This window comes from Eretmochelys imbricata, chromosome 7 (genome assembly GCF_965152235.1).
Source record: "Eretmochelys imbricata isolate rEreImb1 chromosome 7, rEreImb1.hap1, whole genome shotgun sequence".
Taxonomy (NCBI): Eukaryota; Metazoa; Chordata; order Testudines; family Cheloniidae; genus Eretmochelys; species Eretmochelys imbricata.
This window is the reverse complement of record NC_135578.1, coordinates 95,841,403-95,865,222: the sequence shown is the minus strand read 5'-3', so window position 1 is coordinate 95,865,222 and position 23,820 is coordinate 95,841,403. Positions and strand designations below refer to the sequence as shown.

The window sequence follows — 23,820 nt, the reverse complement described above, 5'->3', positions numbered from 1 at the left end:
TTTCTTTTTACTGCACTGTGAATACTTACCCCACACCAGTTGAGCAGGGGGTTAACCAAAATCTGTGGGCTGAGGAAGCCAGCCCCCAACTCCTCTGCTGGGCATGCTCCAACTGGGACCAGAATATAAAAGGGAGTAACTCAGCACAAGAGCAGACATGTGTTGCAGGCTTCCATCAGGAGAATGCCAGAGCTCCAGTACACAGCAGCCAGCTGAGTTGAGACTCCAGCAACCCGCTGACAGAGGAAAGACAGTGGAAGCCACAAGACCACCAGCACTGGAAGGAAGAGTAAGAAGCAGTGACCACCAGGGTGACCAAGACTTCTGGTGGTTATAGAAGCACCAGAAGTGATGGGTTCAGTCCAAGAGACCCCCTTGGGACTGTCCCCTGATGTGCTGAAGTTACCTCTGAGCCCGTTTTCTCTGCCGCTTGGGCCTCCAAAACCTTGTTTTGTTGAGCCACACATGCTAGTCTGCTGCAACAAAGACCCAGGTCTAGTCCATGCCCCCAAAGCTGCAGCCTTTAACCAAAAACTGCTCAGCAGATCACCTGTCTCCTATGCCCAGACACCCAGTTCCCAATGGGATCCAAACCCGAAATAAGTTAGTTTTCCTCTGTGTAAAGCTTATACAGGGTAAACTCATAAATTGTCTGCCCTCTATAACACTGATTGAGAGAGATGCACAGGTGTTTGCTCCGCCAGGTATTAATCTCTTATTCTGGGTTTACTAATAAAAGTGATTTTATTAAGAATAAAAAGTAGGATTTAAGTGGTTTTAAGTAATAACAGACAGAACAAAGTAAGTCACCAAGCAAAATAAAGCAAAAACACGCAAGTCTAAGCCTAATACATTAAGAAACTGATTACTGGTAAAATCTCACCCTCAGATGTTCCAATAAGCTTCTTTCACAGACTAGACTCCTTCCTAGTCTGGGCCCAATCCTTTCCCCTGGTACAGTCCTTGTTTGTTCCAGCAGGCATATCAGGTGAAAAGCAGGGGCTTTCTCATGACTGGGACCCCACTTTGTTCTGTTTCACTCCCTTTTATAGCTTTGGCACAAGGCGGGAATCTTTTGTTTCTCTGGGTCCCCACTCCTTCTCCTAAATGGAAAAGCACCAGGTTTAAGATGATTCCAGTTCAGGTGACATGATCACATGTCACTGTAAGACCTCCTTCATTACCTGGGAGCTGGCCAACACCTACACAGGAAGGCTTGCAGGTAGACAAACCCATTCACAGTTTGTTGATTCTGAAACACCCTCAATGGCTTCCACTTAATGTGTTTACATCAGTAATACAAGTTTATGTCTTGTTCTCCTAACTCCAGACATAGAAATGATACATGCAAACAAATAGGAGGAATACACGCAGTAGATTATAACCTTTGTAATGATACCTTACAAGAGCCCTTTAGTATAAAACCTATTCCATTTACATTATATTCACACTCATATTAGCATATTTCCGTAAAACATATGGAGTACAGTGACACATCAGGACCCTAGGGCCCTGGACTGGGATCTGGTGGAGAAGGGTGGACCTAGTTCCCCCTACCCTGGCTGCCCCACCACTGGGACAGCTGATGCCTGAAGGGGAGAAGTTAGCAGTTACGTGGACTTGGGCTATGCTGTGCTGCCCGGAACCACAGGACAGTCCCACTGATGCTGGCCGTTGGACCATACTGCCCTGAGCTGCAGGGCCACCACCTAGATCCAGTCACTTGGGCCACCAAATAGCCATTTTGATAACCTCCACAATCCAACACCCTGTAACGGGTTGTACCTACCCTGTGACATCCACTAGTGTATGGAGATTCCATTGAGTCTGATTAGATTGTACTCAAGGTTGGAGGCCATTGGTAAGATGGTGCACTGTAGGCTTTAGCTCCCTAAATATCCGTGCAGTTTGCATTTCTTCTCTTCTAAATTTGTTGTGGGTGACCATATTTCTAAGTTCCTTTTCTTGTAGAATTTGTTGCGGTTCTAAGGAAAGTATGTATGCGGGAAGGAGCAGGGTGGTGGAGACAACTGATGGAGCAACAACCAGGATCTCCTAAAAGTGACCCAATAAGGCAGGCTAACTGGCAAAACAGACCCCCTGCCCGATAGATGTGGAGATGTAGATGATTTTGAAATGGCTGTTTGAGAGCCAGCAACACTAGACCCAGCTGCTATAACAGATCGTCTCACAGTTTCAGCTCCAGATGGCGTAACAGCAGGAGCAGCCGTAGCAAATGGTATGGGAACTGGCCACCCAAACTGATGCGCAGCAAAAGCAGTTGGTCCAGTAGATGGCAGCACTGCTGCGGCCAACTCCACTGCCTTTCCTCACCCTGACAGGGCCAGAGGTGGGGAACATTTTGGCAGGGCTCCTCATGTGTCTCACTAAGATGAGACCCAGTGACAATCCCGAAGAGTTCCTTATGACATTCAAATGGATTGCCGTGGCTGCCCAGTGGCTGCCAGACACTGGACTACCCTCTTGGCACCATATTTAACTGCTTGGTCCAGACCATCTACCGGAATCATGAGGAATTGGAATACAGCAATGTGAAGGCTGGCATTCTGGACCAGGCTGGCATCAGTCATCTGCTGTGAACAGTACCTGCCCTAGGCTAGGCCAGCGTCTCTGGGACTACTGCTAGCAATGGCTGGAACCTGAAAAGCTGTCCGGGATCCAAGTGGTGGAGATAGTGGCATTGGAGCAGTTTACCCACATCCTACCTGGTGTGGGAAAAGAATGGTTGCAAGCCGTGCACCCCTGAGCAGAAGAATAGCCTTACTGACTCTGGCCAGTGCCCTGAGCTGCAAGCAGCCACCTAAATCCAGGCCACCTGGGACACCAAATAGTCATTTTGATAACCCCCACAGTCTGAACCTGTGATAGTGTACCTACCCCATGACATGCATTAATGTACAGCTATTCCATTGAGTCTGATTAGATGGTACTCATGGTTGGAGGCGATACATAAGATGGTGCCCCATAGGCTTTAGCTCCCTAAATATCACCATGCAGTTTGCATTTCTTCTCTTCTAAATTTGTTGTGGGTGGCCATGTTTCTAAGCTCCCTTTCTTGTAGAATTTGTTGCGGTTCTAAGGAAAGTGTGTATGCAAGGAGGGGCAAGGTAGGCTTTTGTTGTTGTTCACAGCTGGTGTGGAAACAGTGTTCATATATTGGGCATTTTTAATGCTATCTCATATCCTTCCTTTTCCCTTATTCCCACCCTATTTATTTATTTGTATTTCAATAGTGCCTAAAGCCCCAATAGTGATTTGGGGCCCTATTGTATTACATGCCACACAAACACATAGTAAAAGATGGTCTCTGTCTCAAAGAACTTACACACAAACTTCGGACAAGCTGCAATAACATGCAAAAGGATCTAATAGGTCTCTTCCAACTCTAGGTTTCATGAATCCTATTATAGAAATTTTCTTTTTGAGACTGGGATTTTTTTTCTCACCTTCCTAGAAGAGCTGAAGTGTCTGAGTGAGTGGCTTCTAATCTATTTTCAGTACCAAGAGTCATTGTTCAAAGCTGAAGCAGTGACCGAAGTGTGGTATGCCTAATTGCCATTCCTTAGTGATTATACTGTACCATGTTGCCACCACTGGCTGAGCACAATTTAATACAGGGTTTTGAGACTTGCAATGAAACTTGCAAAGCAATTCCTATTGCAGGCAGTCTATATAGAGGTTTTTGTTAAAATAATGAATGCATGATGACTAGTAGATTAAGATTTCTTAGTGTCCTGTGATGAAGGATATGTGATCAATGTTTCACATACCTATGGTGATGTGAATCTGATGTCACTTCGCTTACTTGCATTCACAAATATTTTTTTCATGAACAGCTTCAAAAAGCTGTTGAATGGTCATTTTTCAAGAAATGTGTCACAGAAGAGCTGAAACTCCATGGATCAACTGGAATTTGATTTAATTTGATTAAAAGGTTGCTGGACATCTCATTAAACTCAAAGTCCACATCCTGACTATTTTAATCTTCTAGAACTATGCCATTGGATAATATGTAGCGTGCGTAGTCCATATAAGTCTATATTTCCAAATGATATTTTGCACACCTACTTTGTTTTTTGTTTGTTAATTCAACTTCAAATGTAATCTCTCCCTAAGACAACAGGCTGTCTTTCACCATATGTAACTGAACAGGATTACGTTATGTCCCGAAAAGGAAACAGTGCACAGATTTTTAGTTATCATGAAAATGCTGTTATGGTACTCCTCATTTCATGTCATCTTAAGCACGTAGTGAGTTTACTAAATACTAATGTCCATACTTATTCTGGGTAGAAGTTACTGACCATACCCTTTTGTATGGTTTCAGAGTTACAGCCGTGTTAGTCTGTATTCGCAAAAAGAAAAGGAGTACTTGTGGCACCTTAGAGACTAACCAATTTATTTGAGCATGAGCTTTCGTGAGCTACAGCTCACTTCATCAGATACATACCGTGGAAACTGCAGCAGACTTTATATATACACAGAGAATATGAAACAATACCTCCTCCCACCCCACTGTCCTGCTGGTAATAGCTTATCTAAAGTAATCGTCAGGTTAGGCCATTTCCAGCACAAATCCAGGTTTTCTCACCCTCCACCCCCCCACACAAATTCACTCTCCTGCTGGTGATAGCCCATCCAAAGTGACAACTCTTTACACAATGTGCATGATAATGAAGTTAGGCCATTTCCTGCACAAATCCAGGTTCTCTCACTCCCTCACCCCCCTCCAAAAACCCACCCCCATACACACACAGACTCACTCTCCTGCTGGTAATAGCTCGTCCAAACTGACCACTCTCCAAGTTTGAATCCAAGTTAAACCAGAACATCTGGGGGGGGGGGGGGGGGGGAGGAAAAAACAAGAGGAAATAGGCTACCTTGCATAATGACTTAGCCACTCCCAGTCTCTATTTAAGCCTAAATTAATAGTATCCAATTTGCAAATGAATTCCAATTCAGCAGTTTCTCGCTGGAGTCTGGATTTGAAGTTTTTTTGTTTTAAGATAGCGACCTTCATGTCTGTGATTGCGTGACCAGAGAGATTGAAGTGTTCTCCGACTGGTTTATGAATGTTATAATTCTTGACATCTGATTTGTGTCCATTTATTCTTTTACGTAGAGACTGTCCAGTTTGACCAATGTACATGGCAGAGGGGCATTGCTGGCACATGATGGCATAAATCACATTGGTGGATGTGCAGGTGAACGAGCCTCTGATAGTGTGGCTGATGTTATTAGGCCCTGTGATGGTGTCCCCTGAATAGATATGTGGGCACAATTGGCAACGGGCTTTGTTGCAAGGATAAGTTCCTGGGTTAGTGGTTCTGTTGTGTGGTATGTGGTTGTTGGTGAGTATTTGCTTCAGGTTGCGGGGCTGTCTGTAGGCAAGGACTGGCCTGTCTCCCAAGATTTGTGAGAGTGTTGGGTCATCCTTTAGGATAGGTTGTAGATCCTTAATAATGCGTTGGAGGGGTTTTAGTTGGGGGCTGAAGGTGACGGCTAGTGGCGTTCTGTTATTTTCTTTGTTAGGCCTGTCCTGTAGTAGGTAACTTCTGGGAACTCTTCTGGCTCTATCAATCTGTTTCTTTACTTCCGCAGGTGGGTATTGTAGTTGTAAGAAAGCTTGACAGAGATCTTGTAGGTGTTTGTCTCTGTCTGAGGGGTTGGAGCAAATGCGGTTGTATCGCAGAGCTTGGCTGTAGACGATGGATCGTGTGGTGTGGTCAGGGTGAAAGCTGGAGGCATGCAGGTAGGAATAGCGGTCAGTAGGTTTCCGGTATAGGGTGGTGTTTATGTGACCATTGTTTATTAGCACTGTAGTGTCCAGGAAGTGGATCTCTTGTGTGGACTGGACCAGGCTGAGGTTGATGGTGGGATGGAAATTGTTGAAATCATGGTGGAATTCCTCAAGGGCTTCTTTTCCATGGGTCCAGATGATGAAGATGTCATCAATATAGCGCAAGTAGAGTAGGGGCTTTAGGGGACGAGAGCTGAGGAAGCGTTGTTCTAAATCAGCCATAAAAATGTTGGCATACTGTGGGGCCATGCGGGTACCCATAGCAGTGCCGCTGATCTGAAGGTATACATTGTCCCCAAATGTGAAATAGTTATGGGTAAGGACAAAGTCACAAAGTTCAGCCACCAGGTTAGCCGTGACATTATCGGGGATAGTGTTCCTGACGGCTTGTAGTCCATCTTTGTGTGGAATGTTGGTGTAGAGGGCTTCTACATCCATAGTGGCCAGGATGGTGTTATCAGGAAGATCACCGATGGATTGAAGTTTCCTCAGGAAGTCAGTGGTGTCTCGAAGGTAGCTGGGAGTGCTGGTAGCGTAGGGCCTGAGGAGGGAGTCTACATAGCCAGACAATCCTGCTGTCAGGGTGCCAATGCCTGAAATGATGGGGCGCCCAGGAGTTCCAGGTTTATGGATCTTGGGTAGTAGATAGAATATCCCAGGTCGGGGTTCCAGGGGTGTGTCTGTGCGGATTTGATCTTGTGTTTTTCAGAAACAACTCTGACATCATAATCAAAAAGGCTGACAAAGGAGGTGCTGTTGTCATCATGAATAGGTCGGAATATGAACAAGAGGCTGCTCGGCAGCTCTCCAACACGAGTTTCTACAAGCCATTACCCTATGATCCCACTGAGAGTTACCAAAAGCAACTACAGCATATGCTCAAGAAACTTCCTGAAAAAGCACAAGATCAAATCCGCACAGACACACCCCTGGAACCCCGACCTGGGATATTCTATCTATATTGATGACATCTTCATCATCTGGACCCATGGAAAAGAAGCCCTTGAGGAATTCCACCATGATTTCAACAATTTCCATCCCACCATCAACCTCAGCCTGGTCCAGTCCACACAAGAGATCCACTTCCTGGACACTACAGTGCTAATAAACAATGGTCACATAAACACCACCCTATACCGGAAACCTACTGACCGCTATTCCTACCTGCATGCCTCCAGCTTTCACCCTGACCACACCACACGATCCATCGTCTACAGCCAAGCTCTGCGATACAACCGCATTTGCTCCAACCCCTCAGACAGAGACAAACACCTACAAGATCTCTGTCAAGCTTTCTTACAACTACAATACCCACCTGCGGAAGTAAAGAAACAGATTGATAGAGCCAGAAGAGTTCCCAGAAGTTACCTACTACAGGACAGGCCTAACAAAGAAAATAACAGAACGCCACTAGCCGTCACCTTCAGCCCCCAACTAAAACCCCTCCAACGCATTATTAAGGATCTACAACCTATCCTAAAGGATGACCCAACACTCTCACAAATCTTGGGAGACAGGCCAGTCCTTGCCTACAGACAGCCCCGCAACCTGAAGCAAATACTCACCAACAACCACATACCACACAACAGAACCACTAACCCAGGAACTTATCCTTGCAACAAAGCCCGTTGCCAATTGTGCCCACATATCTATTCAGGGGACACCATCACAGGGCCTAATAACATCAGCCACACTATCAGAGGCTCGTTCACCTGCACATCCACCAATGTGATTTATGCCATCATGTGCCAGCAATGCCCCTCTGCCATGTACATTGGTCAAACTGGACAGTCTCTACGTAAAAGAATAAATGGACACAAATCAGATGTCAAGAATTATAACATTCATAAACCAGTCGGAGAACACTTCAATCTCTCTGGTCACGCAATCACAGACATGAAGGTCGCTATCTTAAAACAAAAAAACTTCAAATCCAGACTCCAGCGAGAAACTGCTGAATTGGAATTCATTTGCAAATTGGATACTATTAATTTAGGCTTAAATAGAGACTGGGAGTGGCTAAGTCATTATGCAAGGTAGCCTATTTCCTCTTGTTTTTTCCTCCCCCCCCCCCCCCCCCAGATGTTCTGGTTTAACTTGGATTCAAACTTGGAGAGTGGTCAGTTTGGACGAGCTATTACCAGCAGGAGAGTGAGTCTGTGTGTGTATGGGGGTGGGTTTTTGGAGGGGGGTGAGGGAGTGAGAGAACCTGGATTTGTGCAGGAAATGGCCTAACTTCATTATCATGCACATTGTGTAAAGAGTTGTCACTTTGGATGGGCTATCACCAGCAGGAGAGTGAATTTGTGTGGGGGGGTGGAGGGTGAGAAAACCTGGATTTGTGCTGGAAATGGCCTAACCTGACGATTACTTTAGATAAGCTATTACCAGCAGGACAGTGGGGTGGGAGGAGGTATTGTTTCATATTCTCTGTGTATATATAAAGTCTGCTGCAGTTTCCACGGTATGTATCTGATGAAGTGAGCTGTAGCTCACGAAAGCTCATGCTCAAATAAATTGGTTAGTCTCTAAGGTGCCACAAGTACTCCTTACCCTTTTGTATGTATTTTAATCTCTGAACCTTTCTCTTCAGGAAAGAGTAAGAAATGTACCATATTCATATCCTATAATAGTTTCAGTGTTCATAAATCGGTCTCTGCATTTACCTATACAATTTTTGTTAAGAAAAATCTTCAGTGAAAGTTCTTAAAGCCAGTAAACTCCCAAAGTATAAACTAGGGGCCTAAATTTGCCCAAGAACCACCAAATCTGCTGTCCATATCCTTTATAAGAGTGGTTCTTATAAACTTGGGGAAAACGCCATCAAGTGGATAGTTGCAGAAATGCATTCTATTACCATTTTACCCCAGATCTATTTCCAGAAAGAAGTGGTACACTTAATATGTGTAAGTGGCAGACTGCCATATGTAGTCTAACAAAGTAGACACTAGGTTTTAGATCCTTCCTTTGCAAACCAAGTAGGATCTTTAAAGATATTTTATAAATACAAATGGAACATACCAACATTTCAGAGAGCTACTAATATCTCCGACTTATGAAAAAACTTTACAATGGTGTTCTGTGAAAGGGGGTGTGATGCACAATACATATAATTCATTTAAACGAAATACCAAATACACAATTGTCAGTAAAACCGTAATACTACACTACTCTGTATCTGGAACAATGGATGCCTTGTTAAGGATCCAGCAACCCCCTACTCTTCAATTAAAGTTCACAATAAACATTTGAAGTCCCCAGTAATGCCCTCACCAAAATCAGGGAAAACCAAACTTGATGCTTCTAAGGTGAAACATGAGATTGTTTATAAAGAATTAAGGAGGGTAGGAGGACAGTTCTAATTGGTGGATTTTTAAACCCTTTGCAGATCACCTCTTAAACCTGCAGCTTAGTGCTTGAGTGATGATTGCTTACCCCAATCTGTGGCCCAGGGTAACTTATTTCTGAGGGCAGAGAGGAAAGGGTGGTCTCGCACTTGTGGGTCAACACTTTTGTGGATAAAAACAACGAGGAGTCCGATGGCACCTTGAAGACTAACAGATTTATTTGGGCATAAGCTTTTGTGGGTAAAAAACCCACTTCTTCAGATGCATGGAAGCAGGGGTTTTTTTTACCCATGAAAGCTTATGCCCAAATAAATCTGTTAGTCTTTAAGGTGCCACCGGACTCCTCATTGTTTTTGTGGATACAGACTAACACGGCTACCCCTCTGATACTTTTGTGGATGGTTGTTCTTAAACCAATCTCAGTCCTGGAGTATGGGCAGAGTACAGGTGATATGGCTGAAGATGCAAGGTAAGTTGCAACTTAATTCCTGGATGATATCACTTCTACAGGTGATACATGTTTTCACTTCTGCTGTAATTTTCTTATGAGGGTCATTTTTATAGACTGTATATTAAGTATTCGTCAGATATAACTGCCTATTCCTTGTTCGGTGTTCGAATTCTATGAATGCAGACACATAGACACAGCAGTATGGGTTAAATGCAGTGTCTGCAACTTCATTTAACTAACTATTAACTAATTTACAGTCACAGCACTCCAGTGCATAACTACCTAGCTGGACGCTTCCAGTATAAATTTCAAGCAGAGGTATCAAGAAACCCAAATTTGGAGAAAGGTCTTATTCCCTCCTTATCATCTTTACCTCTGGATAGCTAAAGTGTCTGCTCTGTGTGAGATAGGAATTTTAAGATGAGAAGAGCCTCAAACTGCACAAGAGAGAGAGTGGCACCCACACCGTTCTAAACTAATGCCCAAACAAATGTTTTTGAAAAATCCCTACCTGGAGTTAAATGCCCTAGATTGACTCATGTTAACTTACAATTGGCACAGGAAACTCACCACAATTTGCAACAATTAAAACGGATGTTTTGAAAACCAGACTCCTGGGGGGCAGGGGGAGCAGCACAGCTGTGCCAATTATAATATGGGGGGGTGGAATCCCTTTCTGACCCCCCTGAAAGGGTGATTGGCCCAGCCCTGCCACTAGAGGACACCTATCTAAAGGGAGGAAGAGGGAAAACCGTATAAAGGGATGGAGCCAAAAGGGTGCCAAACACTGGCCATCCACATCCAGAAGGTGCCCTATATGCCCTTTAAAGGGGACAGGGGAAGCCAATGGATCTCCTCTGTGAACCCAGCAATGATGAGTTGGTGGAGGTGAGGCTGATGGCCTACCCCTACACCCACCTTGTGCTTCCCCATCTTTCCCATTCCCACCAAAACCCCACCAGAAACAGGGGAGGTTCAGGTGGGGGGAAAAAAGCCATAAGAATATCTTCTCTTTGTATCTACTACAGCATACTTGAAAGGAAACACTGTAATTGAAAAGTAATGTCCTTGACCAGTTTTTTTTAGTGTTGAGTTTACTACTGAAAATATTTGCTTTATTAAGGGCAAATCTTTTACACAGTCAATCTCTTCCTCATTCTTGATCCTGAAATGGAATCTTGTGGATATGTCAGTCTGCTTCTATGGACACTGTTATGGTATAACACTTGTGGGGTTTTTTTGTTTGTTTGTTTGTTTTTTACTTGAATGTAACCTGTGCATTCATTTCTCTACAAAAGACATGCTTGATCACTCCCCCAAGGACTTTATGTTCTAAATTAGACAGACAATCTAGTGCATTGTGCATTTAAATTTCATTAATAGGGAATGATCTAGGCTCCCGTCCATGGCCAAGTAACTTGGTTGCTGTGCTGAAAGTCACTGTAGTTTAAATGTGGGGGGAGAGGGTTCTCGGAGCTTTCCGAGACGGCTTTGCTTATGTGTTTATTGTGCTGAACAGCTAATCCGAAGAAGCAAACTACTACTTTCGGGTAGTGTGGGTTGAGGACTTGGAGTAAATAATTTGTCCTTCCATAGTTGTAGCTCTGAAATAAGCTTTTTTTAAAGAACATACTAAGTGCTACAGATTCAGGTAACTTTCAGAATATTGTTACTCTTGTATCTTATTCATTATTTACAGGATGAGTAAGTAGGTGTCCAAGTTATTCCCACAAGTGCTCTCCATATCAAGCTTTTCCCTAACCACTGCTGTATTATTGAGCCTTAAAACTTTATATAAATTGTTAGAATCATACTAAATTAATTCCATTCCAGAATCTCTTGAAATGTGTTGAGCAAAATATGTTGTCTTGTTAAAATTGATGTACACCAGGTAGAGGAACTAAAAATGCCATTTGGGGTTTTTGTTTTAAATCTTGCTTCATAGAATTTTTTCATTGGTTGTCCCAGTTGCTTTCAGTGTTTCCTGAACGATAGGGCTTCCTGCCCTGCACACACTGGTATAAAGTTTCTCTAATATTCTGACACTGTCACTCTAAAGTGAGTGTAACTTGCTTTTATTGAGATTCAGTAATTACACAATTAAATATGGTTTCAGAATAGCAGCCATGTTAGTCTGTATTCGCAAAAAGAAAAGGAGTACTTGTGGCACCTTAGAGACTAACCAAATTATTTGAGCATAAGCTTTCGTGAGCTACAGCTCACTTCATTGGATGCATAAAGTGGAAAACCAATTTATTTGAGCATAAGCTTTCGTGAGCTACAGCTCACTTCATCGGATGCATAAAGTGGAAAATACAGCTCAAATAAATTGGTTTTCCACTTTATGCATCCGATGAAGTGAGCTGTAGCTCACGAAAGCTTATGCTCAAATAAATTGGTTAGTCTCTAAGGTGCCACAAGTACTCCTTTTCTTTTTACAATTAAATATATTGTCAAAGTCTATTGAATGTAAATACGCTTATGTTAAAGACTTTCCAAATTTTAGAGCATAACTAAGCTGTTCTTCTAAAAATGCTAATTTTGAGGAGGGCCATACTGAGACATGCTTTATTGAACACAATGGTGCAGTGTGTTACCAATTATTTGGTATTCATGCATACAGAAATGTACAGAATTACTTTTTTATACTTGTGATTATTTACTGGGTATTAATCTGCCATTTTATATTGAATGTTCAGCATAGCCCCAAACCCCAGTCTATTCCTATGTTCCAAACATAACAATATAAAAAAGGTGAAGGATTTGCCTCAGTATTTTCTTGTTCCTTTTTGGTGGTGGTTGTTCAGTTTCAGGTGTTCTGTTTTCCAAAGAGAAACATAAAATCATTTTTTACTTTCAGAAATGAAGTATCCAACCTCAAAGTAAAGGAATAAGTTTTTGATAAATCTTATGCTTGATATAACTTATGCTGGTCACTGGTTTGTAATTCAGTCTACAAAACTGGCTATAAAACTAAATTCTAGGCTAGTGGGGAAAAAAAACTTTCTTCAGTGGAAAAACATGTGCTTTACAGCTGAAAGTTCCAGTACACAAACAACAAGTACATGGCTACACGTTCAGCAGAGTTAGTGACCTAGACTCTGTGCTTCAGAAGACTGTTGTTCCTTGTTTCTTTTACAGCTATTTTGCCTTCTAAGAATGCTACTACCAGCCTGATCCTATAAACATTTACTAAAGGGCATAGCACTTATATCGGGGGTAGTCCAGTCAGTGTTAGTGTGGGATTCATCCCCCTGTTTGGAAGTGTAGTAGTGGTATGGCTAGGAGACTAGTGAGAGTTCAGAAATGATTGCTTCCATTATCTTGCTATTCATGTTTTAGGCACCCAGACTTCTTGTTTGTGTAGCTTTTTACCAGTGACGTCAGTGTTTCTCATCTTATCACAGGGATTCTACCAGACTATCAATGATCCTTAGTATACATTGTGCATTTTCTTAGTTACCGAGCACTAACGTTAGTCTGTGCCAACTTTAGTTAAGTGTCTGAAAGAGAGTGAATAGAGCCAGTCCTTTGTGTTTAGCTGCAGTTTCTCCCTCCATGCAAAACTGTAAATATTTTTGAATATTCTTATCTAGACTTTTATGTCTGAGACTTTCAAAACATGTTGTTTTAGGATGACGTTATTCTCATCCACTTAATAGTGCAGTGCTGGATTCAGGAAAAAAAAAGTGTACTGTTTCTAGGTGTGATGGAAAAGATAGCTAATTGAGACAATCTTCTGCAAAACAGTTGAGTAAATTCTAAGGAATGTTCAGTTCTCTTAGATCAGATCACATGCAATTCACTGACCTAACTTTGTCACAACTATGATGTTTGCTTACAAAAAGGGATGGTACCTCTCAGTTAAGCAAACAGGTCAAGCCCTGTCTATGTAAGTCTGCAGCCCTTATGCAAAGTCAGGCAAGTGGTCCTCCTGGCTTGTACGTCCATGAGTTTAGCTGGAGGAACCTTTTCTAGCTGAACTAGAGGTTCAGGTTTGACTCAGCCTCCTGTTAGAGTAGCTCCTTCCTCCCTTGCCTAAAATCAAGGCAATTCTGCCATTTAGAAAGAGCAGAAAAATGGCTTGGCCTAGAGGACTGGATGAATTATAAAACATGGCGAACTCAGTCAAAACAAGGCAGTTAGACTGATAAGCTCCTGTCTATAGCTTCACTGTGTAGTGTACATTTGGTCATGCTTTTTAATCCGTGAGGGCAATATTCAGCACCAGCAAATGCCTGTCTACATAACTTCCTCCTCCAAAGTTACACTCACATTCAATTGTATACTTGGTTAGAAATGTTACTATATGATAATAGTGTGCTCTAAACAGAATTTGAAAATACAGTCTAAACCAAATCTGAAAGTGCTGGCTTACTGTTTTGGTTCTTTTTTCTTTTTTTTTTTTCCCCCCATTTTAACTAGAAAAATTAAAATGTTTCTCTTATCTGGATTATATGACAAATTTAATACTTTCAAGTCAGATTTTCAGAAGTACTCAGCATTGGCCTAACTCTACTGTTACTGAAAATCAGTGGGATTTTACCATTGAGTGAAGTAGGAGCAGAGTTAGCCCAACACTGAGCATGTTTCAAAATTCTACTCTAAAATTCTCATGAGACCGTAAAATGAGGCTATCACATGGATGTTGTATGCCCTGTGTCCGTTTATCTGAGGTGAATTACACCTTTTACCACATTACCAAGGCCTGTGTCAGAAATCAGACTTGGGCACCATAAAATCTTCCCATAGTCTTCTGTCTTGCTAGGTTTCATACACCTAGGAGGGTAGAAAGCTTTTGTATGCAAAATGTATCTGATATAAACTTGAATCAACCATCAGAGGTCATAAAAGAAAAGCTTATAAGCATGCAACCTGGTATTTCTTTTTATTTATGTTATAAACATGCTCTTCCATAAAATTGTTAAAAATAGTTCAACTTTTGGACACTGTAAAAATAACACTAAAGTAACACTTTCAGCTTCTGCTAGGATAGAAGTTATCCACATAAAATAAATAGGGATATGGCTTGTTTTCTTTATGGTGAATTGATAAGGTATTAAATAACTTTTACTTTAAACTTCATGCAGGCACATATCTATTCTTTGGGTGCGACACTGAAAGCAGCAATTGAATATGTGACAGAGTCTGAGCTGGAATCAGAGTTTGGGCAGGATCTACAGACTCTGCTGGAACAAATGCAAGAAGAGAATCCTGAAGATAGGCCAGATATTGAGGTAAAGTATCTAGCTATGATTTTTTTTTTAAATTTTAGTAAGCTAACATTTTCCTTACATGTGTATAAGACATAGAAGATATTTTTAAATTTCATATGTCCAGGTTGTATAATTGACCTGAAGCATCTTCCGAGTTAGAAGAATTCTTTCATTTCCTTCATCTCCAAAGTCTTGGACATAAATGTAGAGAAGAGAGGAGAAATTCCTTGATGGTAATTGTAGTTCCGAGAAGGTTGTGTAAGATGTGGATCCAAAGTCTCCCATATGCACTATCGCTTGATACTTATGATTGGTTTCTTGAGAGATCTACTTTTGAAAACTTTAGAAATAAGTAAGAAAAGAGGATATTATACTACAAAGGAACCCATGTTGTGGCTCTCAAATGTTACTTTGAGTGAAAACAAGAGTAGGGATCAGAGAATCAGGCTTATGGTCATTCTACTTCTGGGCATTTCTGGAGCATTCTTTACTGATAAGTACTATACCTGTGTTTTATTACTGATGAGTTTTTCTGTAATTGTACAGCTGTTTTGGCAAACTGTCTCTGATTAGATGCCTTTTTAACATTCTAAATGTTTGTTTTATCATATTTATTCTTATTTTATGTGTTTCTAATTGTTTACCAAAGCAATTCATAGATGTGGCTCTCAACCTTTCCAGACAACTGTACTTTCAGGAGTCTGATTTGTCTTGTGTAGCCCCAAGTTTCACCTCACTTAAAAACTACTTGCTTACAAAATCAGACATAAAAATACAAAAGTGTCACAGCACACTATTATTGAAAAATTGCTTACTTTCTCATTTATACCATATAATTATAAAATAAATCACTTGGAATATAAATATTGTACTTACATTTCAGTGTATAGTTTATAGAGCAGTATAAACAAGTCACTGTCTGTAACTTTAGTTTGTACTGACTTTTTTCGAGCACTTTTTATGTATGTTGTTGTAAAACTACACAAATATCTAGATGAGCAGATGTACCTCCTGGAAGACCTCTGTGTACCTCTAGGGGTAAATGTACCCCTGGTGTATAGGATTTTGCAAAGTTATATATTCAAAGAATGTGTATATTAAGTATTGGTTCCCTTACCCTTTACTATTTGACTTTCATGCATAGTTTTGCTTTAATTTGTGTTTACATTAATTTTCCATTATATAGTCCAAGAATACTAGGAGGTTTTTAACTTGATTTTTCTTTGTCAGTGGGTTTCAATTTGTTCAGTATGAAAAGGCTTTACCTTTTCCACCTGCGGTCAAGAGACTGCTATCAGGCCTTTGGACAGATTCTTTCTCTCCATTCTACTCCCTTTATTATGTTCACTTGCCATGAAGATAATGGAAAGCACCTGCAATTCCCCTGCTGGGGATTATCCAGTCATGGGACAGTCTCCATGGGCAAAAAACTGGTATGCCCAGCTCCTACATCTTTTTCCCCATATCTCCAATGCAGGCAGGGAAGTGATGGGAACATATATTGTGCTCACAGCTATCCCCAGATGACATATGGCCCCTAGGAGACTGTTGTAAACTGATATAATATAGACCATTCCCCATACTGCTCAATGATGGACTGGTGCAGAGACTCAAAGAGCTGTTACTGACTGGTTGTTCTCAGTTTCTCCTCTTTCTGTCCTCTCTTCTGGGCTGTTCTGAATGGCGCTGTGGGGTATGGAATTTGCAGGTACTCCCCTAGGTTCAGGCTATCCGGTTGAAGCCTTAGCTACTTGTCCTGTCCACTCTGGCATATAAGCAAACAATGGGTCAACCAGAGCCACTTTCTGTAACGCAGCAGGTGATCAGAAGGACCATCAAAGCAGCTGCTCAAAGCCCTCCTGGCACACATCATCACTGTTCCTGGGACTGAGCAGTGGGATGCAGTTGGGAAGGTAGTGCTCCCCACCTCCTCCCCTTAGTGACAGCCAATTTGTAATTAAATAAAAACTTTCATATGAACATAGGCCACAGTTTAGAGCCATTATACTTATTTTCATTTTGAGCATTCAGAGTAAATTATTTATAGAAATTAAATTTTAAAATAGTTACCTTTACCAGTCATTTCTAATATTTCCTATATCTAAAACTGTGATATGTGACATTAAGTAATGCTGTAGTAGCCCATGCTAGAAATAAATTAATGTATAGTTAACAATGTAATGTACATACAATATATTGCAAAATGTAGGTCCTATATACTAGTATCTTGTTAGAAAATTACAATGTGCTATGTATGATAACATGATCATATTAAGCCGAAAATTTATTTACCTTAAATAACCAGTAAATGTTTTAACTTTAATTGTCTACAGAGTATCATATCATTATGTGAAGAAAAATTGAAGTTTGCTTCCTCAAGTAATATTTGTCGAAGTCTATCTGCTGTTGGAAGAAGGGTGCTTTCAATAGAATCATTTGGTACTTTTCAAGGTAAACTTAATGTATTTCAGATTAAAATAATATATTTCAGGAAGTCCAACAAGTGAATAGTGAAATCAAAGAACGTGATCTGGAAGTATCATAGAATATCAGGGTTGGAAGGGACCTCAGGAGGGTCATCTAGTCCAACCCCCTGCTCAAAGCAGGACCAATCCCCAATTAAATCATCCCAGCCAGGGCTTTGTCAAGCCTGACCTTAAAAACTTCTAAGGAAGGAGATTCTACCACCTCCCTAGGTAACGCATTCCAGTGTTTCACCACCCTCCTAGTGAAAAAGTTTTTCCTAATATCCAACCTAAACCTCCCCCACTGCAACTTGAGACCATTACTCCTTGTCCTGTCCTCATCTACCACTGAGAATAGTCTAGAACCATCCTCTCTGGAACCACCTCTCAGGTAGTTGAAAGCAGCTATCAAATCCCCCCTCATTCTTCTCTTCTGCAGACTAAACAATCCCAGTTCCCTCAGCCTCTCCTCATAAGTCATGTGTTCCAGTCCCCTAATCATTTTTCAGAGTAACAGCCGTGTTAGTCTGTATTCGCAAAAAGAAAAGGAGTACTTGTGGCACCTTAGAGACTAACCAATTTATTTGAGCATGAGCTTTCGGCTGTAGCTCACGAAAGCTCATGCTCAAATAAATTGGTTAGTCTCTAAGGTGCCACAAGTACTCCTTTTCTTTTTGCTAATCATTTTTGTTGCCCTTCGCTGGACTCTCTCCAGTTTATCCACATCCTTCTTGCAGTGTGGGGCCCAAAACTGGACACAGTACTCCAGGTGAGGCCTCACCAGTGTCGAATAGAGGGGGACGATCACGTCCCTCGATCTGCTCGCTATGCCCCTACTTATACATCCCAAAATGCCATTGGCCTTCTCGGCAACAAGGGCACACTGCTGACTCATATCCAGCTTCTCGTCCACTGTCACCCCTAGGTCCTTTTCCGCAGAACTGCTGCCTAGCCATTCGGTCCCTAGTCTGTAGCTGTGCGTTGGGTTCTTCCGTCCTAAGTGCAGGACCCTGCACTTATCCTTATTGAACCTCATCAGATTTCTGTTGGCCCAATCCTCCAAGTGTTATGTTCTGTCCCTGTACTCATTTTCTGTTGTTTAGAAAGAAAATATAACCTATTTAATAACACTTGGATCAAAATATATGTGGATTCTCTTTTATTAGGAAAAAGCCAAACATTCAGTGACAAAAATAAACTTACACTGAACAACTTTCCATTCTGACTTGTGATGACTCTCTAAAATTTTGTCCTTTCTGATAAAAATGACATGCTCAGAGAATTTTGTTTTTATAATGTATTTTAAAATGTGCTATGGGGGGCAAAAAAGCTGAAAAGCATAAAAGAAAAGTCTTAGATGAAAGGTTTAAACACTTTTTTAATGTGAACATCTGTTTTTGCATCTAGACAGCTGTGATAACATATGGAAAGGAAAAGTGTGTCAGAGAAGTGCGGGATTTAAATTATACACAAATGAAAAAAACAACATAGAAGGTGATTCCTCTACAGTGGAAGACATGACAGCAAGCTATCACAGAGACTCTTCTGTAGCCAATGTGGCCTTGAATGCAATAGAATGTGGTTTAAAGGAAATGCGAATGGATCTGGATAATGAAAGATCTCAACATTCACAACTTGCAACTGAAGTTAGAAAGAGCAAAGAAGAGGACAAGCATGTAATATATAATGAACAATTTGCTAACGTTGTTTTGGAGACCAAGTCATTTACTAATGACCTAGAGAGAGATATTTTTAAGAAAAGTTTGAGAAAAATGAAAACTTTTCCAAAGCTACCACTTGAAGTTACAGACACAAATAATGTTTTCACATCTCTAACAAACAGTGGACTACTGGTTCATAAAAAACTATCACTAACACATGAATCAGTACCTCTAGACAATAATCAGGTTGCTGCTTCAGAGGGAAAACTTAGTCCATTCAATGTTAATAATCCACCAAGAGTAAAACCAAAGATTTACCAGGTCTCTGATCTTCATTTAGATGTATCTTGTATGTGTACGCAGGTCTCTGGCATGTATCCAGAGGAATATATGCCACCCTTTAATGGTAAAAAGAAAGCTTCTCTTTCATGTAATCATATAGAAGAATGTTCCCATGCTACCTCCAAAACTCGACATATCACTAATACATTAAAAAACCAAGATCAATCAGCTGCTGGAGCAGAAGTGGTAAACAACTATATGGCACTGGAGGACTATATTGAAACTTCTCAAGGATCAAATGAAAATTGTTTATCACAGTTTAATAAGATGGCTTCAGTGTTATCAACAAAAAACAATAAGAATGGATATGGGTCAAGCCTAATTAGTTCTCCAGAATTACTCACTGGTGTGATGAGTACAAACAATAATGAAAATCACTGTGGAAGCAGAGAATCAGAAGTCAAAAGTAATGAGCAGGTAGTAAAAACAAAATCTTCATTATATAGTTGCTGTAGTCATTTATGTGGAGAGGAAATGACTTGAATACCATGTGTTATCCACGTCTTTCCCCAAATTAACATAGCTATATAGAGTAGAACCTCACTAACCTGCATGCTTTACAATTCACATCATAAATTTGGTCTGTCCCCTTTTCTCAAAGATTTTTAAATAAGGCCTGAAGTAAGGTGTCCTGATTGCTAAGTCTTCCTCATTTTAACATATTTCCAGGCTGTACTTGTGTATGCTCACTAGTACATTACAAAGTGTCAGCATATAATTTAAATTAAACTCCATTTGTCGGGATAAAGCACAAAGTGTATTTTGAAGAATTATCTTGGGGTGTTTGTTTTGGAGGGGAGGGTCTTTTTGTTTTTTAGGAGGTTCATATGTTTTGCTGACTCACAAAATTCACTAAGTTGTAGTGGACCTTCCAGGCATTAATGAGAATTAGAGTACTTGGGTGAGCTCCTGGCTTTATTGAAATCTCTGACAAACATGCCAATGTCTTCAGTAAGGCCAACATTTCACTCTTTTTTTGTCTTTTAAAGCCACATACATATTTACGTTTATTTCAGAAATGTATAAAAATTCTGTATTCATCTTCCGTTCTAAAAGGCCCTTCTTTATATGTGCTACATTACATTTCATAATATGCATGTATTGTATGTGTACATAATTGCATTCTGATACATTGACCAAAAATGTTTTGCTTCTATGAACAGCCAAATAAAGGGGGTGTGTGGGGGGAAGAGTTGATTCCATCAATGTACACTATTAGACAGTTGAGGCAACATTGCCTCCTCCCCCCTCAAAGTTCTCAGGGTGGACAAGTTTGGTCTCTGACTAGACGGTTTTCTCTTGTGTCACACTTGAACAGTCAGGAGCAATCCATGGAATACGAGAATTTGTGAATACCTACTCCGGTTGTTTAAGCTTCTCAAGTTATGCTGTGACTTGTACAGAGTGAGCATCATGAATGTTCAGTTCTCATGCTTGATTTGCATAATTTTGGCTGGGGGGGGGTGTATTTTAAAAATAAATAAATAAAATTCTTCTCTAAAGGAAAGATTGATCAACCTGCCTTCCGTAACAGAGTGTCTGCTGCATATCAGGTCTCAACTCTGAGGTATCTACCCCCTCAGCCTGAAAATAGCAAATAACTAACAGATATCTAACTGAAGAGCTTGTGATGCAGGTAGGCTCCTGAATTATCAAAAAGGAACTCCATCTTGGAGATTTTATACCCTCACTCCCACCCCTACCCCCACATTGTTACTGCCTATCAGGATCACAGTGCAAGCTCCATAGGGTTCAGTTTGCAGGGAATTCTGACTATAAACACTGTGTCCCCTGTGTTCTATTCCCCCCATGGATTTTCATTTTCTTGGACTCTTGGATAAGATCTGTTTGTTGCAGGTAATTATTTCAGTTTCTCCTGATCTTTTGTTATCACCCATTTAATCTACACACTCTTTGGGGGATGGAGAAAGTCAGATCGAAAATCAATCTTGTATCTTTTTTCCATGATGAAGTGATTATCAGTTCCTCTGAGTTCCTATATGCCTAATTTATTTCATAGTTGTGTGTGTGTGTGTGAGTGTGTGTGAATATATAGCGTGCTCATTCTGGACACACATTTAATAAGTGTTCATTACTTTTTACCTCCTCTCTTCTGGGTGATGAGTAGAATCCTTCCCCCCTTGAATTCAGTGACAGAACTCTCATTAACTCTCATGGGGTAAGGATTTCACCTGGATGTTACTCCCGTTATTCTAATTCTCAAAGGAATAGTAAATATGATCTGAGCAGAAATGACAGACACCAAGCTTGTGACAAAGAAGGCCACAGATCATAGACATGTACTGTCAGTAGAAGGGAGGGTTTTACTGACTTAGGTTCTCAACTTCCTGTCTTAGTGAACAGTTCTACGTAAAACTTCAGGCTCCGACACACAAACACTTAATGCTCAAGAGACCCTGTTAAAATCCAGAAGCTCTCCTAGGTCTTTGCCTAAAATAGGGTCTAGAAGAAATCCTACTATTTAAGGAGAGGGCCATTTAAACCTACCAAATTATCTCTCTGCAATTTCTAGGTTTTTTACAAACAAAATATTGACAAAGAACTTGCCATCTGTTCTGTAAGGCATTATGGCACTGCTCTGGTGACCCTTAAAGGGAATCATTGAGAACAACCTATGTCCAAACAGTTCCCTAAAGTTCTAGAAGTAAGCTGTCTTCTTAAGCAGATGTTTTCCCACCTACAGACTAAACACAGAGTTGAGGGCTCTTTGTAAATCCTCCTTTTGAAGGAAGTTATTTTAAAGCTTCTAGCAACTGTCTCTTTGTTTTTAGTAGCAAATGATTTTTCTCCTCTGATTTCTGGCACATGGTAGTCTTTGCCTACAGGCGCTCCTCCCCATTTTTAAAAAACTCTATTCTTACAGAGTTGACCGAAGTTCTGTGACATCCTTTGTGCACAAGTGCCACACCTAATTTCACCAGTGTCAGAATTCTTATGTCCTTTTTCCAGCAGGGCCAAAAAAAAACTTCCAGATTTTTATATAACTTTTTTTTTCTTGGCAATGAACACAAAATTTGAATCTGAAAGTTTTTTCATTTACTGCAAGGGAACAAAGAGAGGGTGTGACTCCAATAAGAATGTACTTTACCACCTTTTCTCCTGAATGGGTAATGCTTATGTGAACAGATCTGAAATGCTACTGTGTACCAGGCGTTATATAATAGATATGCATATGTCTTCAAGTGCAATTTTCAACAGAACTGTTCTAGCATCTCTAAGTATTCTCTAATTAGAAAAAATGCTAATTAGTGATTAACCTTGTCCACTCTGGAGAATAGACAGGGTTTTTTTTTTCTTATCTGGCAATAGTATTTCTCCAGAGGACAACATCTGTCTGTCTAATATCCTAACCCTGCTTCCTATGTGCTTTACGGCCAATTGGCAGTACTAAAAATGCTTACTTGGTATTATCCTGCTTCTCCAATGTATCTTGTCAGGGCACTTAGTGATAGCTTGCCATTCCATAAATAAACATTTATTACTTCAAGATTGAGTGGGGATCCTTTATTTCTCTAACCAATTTCATTCCAATCAGGTGTGTCTCATACCTATGCTTTTCAATATTATTTTTTACAAATATGGCTTTCACACCAGAAAGCCACTAACAGGAACCTGGAGGTAGATTATTTTGGTGCTCAAACATTTGTGTTCTCTTGGTCATTCATATCTAGTCAAGTGTGACAGAAGTGAAAACCCACCTAGGTAGAGAATGACATTGACTATTGTTTTATCATATGAAATATCATTTAAAGGTAAGAAAATTGTATATTCCCAGAATGGAGCTCCCTAAGAGAGGGCTAATGTGTTACTTATTGCCTCATTATGGCTGTTCATAAGATGCCAGCATATGTTTGCATAATATACTACTATTCTTGGCATAAAAGGCAGGCATAGTTCAGATATTTATTATTCCCAGATGTTTGGGTGTGTAAAACTGGTATCAACAGTGAATTATAAGAATATCGCTAAACAATTTTACTTTAGTTCTTTACCAACATCATTCTCATTAGTAGCCAGACGGGGCATACAATACATAGTAACAAATTTTCACGTTAAAGTGAAAAGTCATTAATGCCTACAATATATATTAATCTATAATATACAGATAAAATGTTTTATCTGGCACATCAGGAACCGGAAAGCTCTATAAACTGGCATTTCTGATCTTCATTGAAATGCTGATTTACAGTCTGGTTGGCACAGGGCCAGCAGGGAGTTGGGGCGCGGAAATGAGTGTGGACCGCGGGCTCTGGAAGGGAGTTTGTGTGCAGAAAGGGGCTTGGGTGCAGGAGGGCGTGCTGGATCTGGGGGCCGCTCACCTTGGACAGCTCACCGCAAGTGGCGACCTGTCCCAGCTGCTCCTAGGCAGAAGCATGGCAGGCGGCTCGGCATGCTCTCCCTCCCCACCCCAGCCCCGAGTGCTGGCTGCGCAGGTCCCATTGGCTGGGAGCTGTGGCCAATGGGAGTTGTGAGGGCTGTGCCTGTGTACAGAACTG

The 23,820-nt window shown here is 40.8% G+C and overlaps 1 protein-coding gene across 1 annotated transcript in view; it reads left to right on the top strand.

Annotated features, from left to right (window-relative positions):
- KNDC1 (kinase non-catalytic C-lobe domain containing 1) overlaps positions 1-23,820 on the top strand; it is a 130,247-nt gene that overhangs the window by 26,289 nt on the left and 80,138 nt on the right. The window contains exons 4-6 of the mRNA XM_077822240.1: positions 14,710-14,856; positions 17,169-17,286; positions 18,708-19,720. Of these exons, the coding sequence (XP_077678366.1) occupies positions 14,710-14,856; positions 17,169-17,286; positions 18,708-19,720 (1,278 nt within the window). The remainder of the gene's footprint in view (positions 1-14,709; positions 14,857-17,168; positions 17,287-18,707; positions 19,721-23,820) is intronic.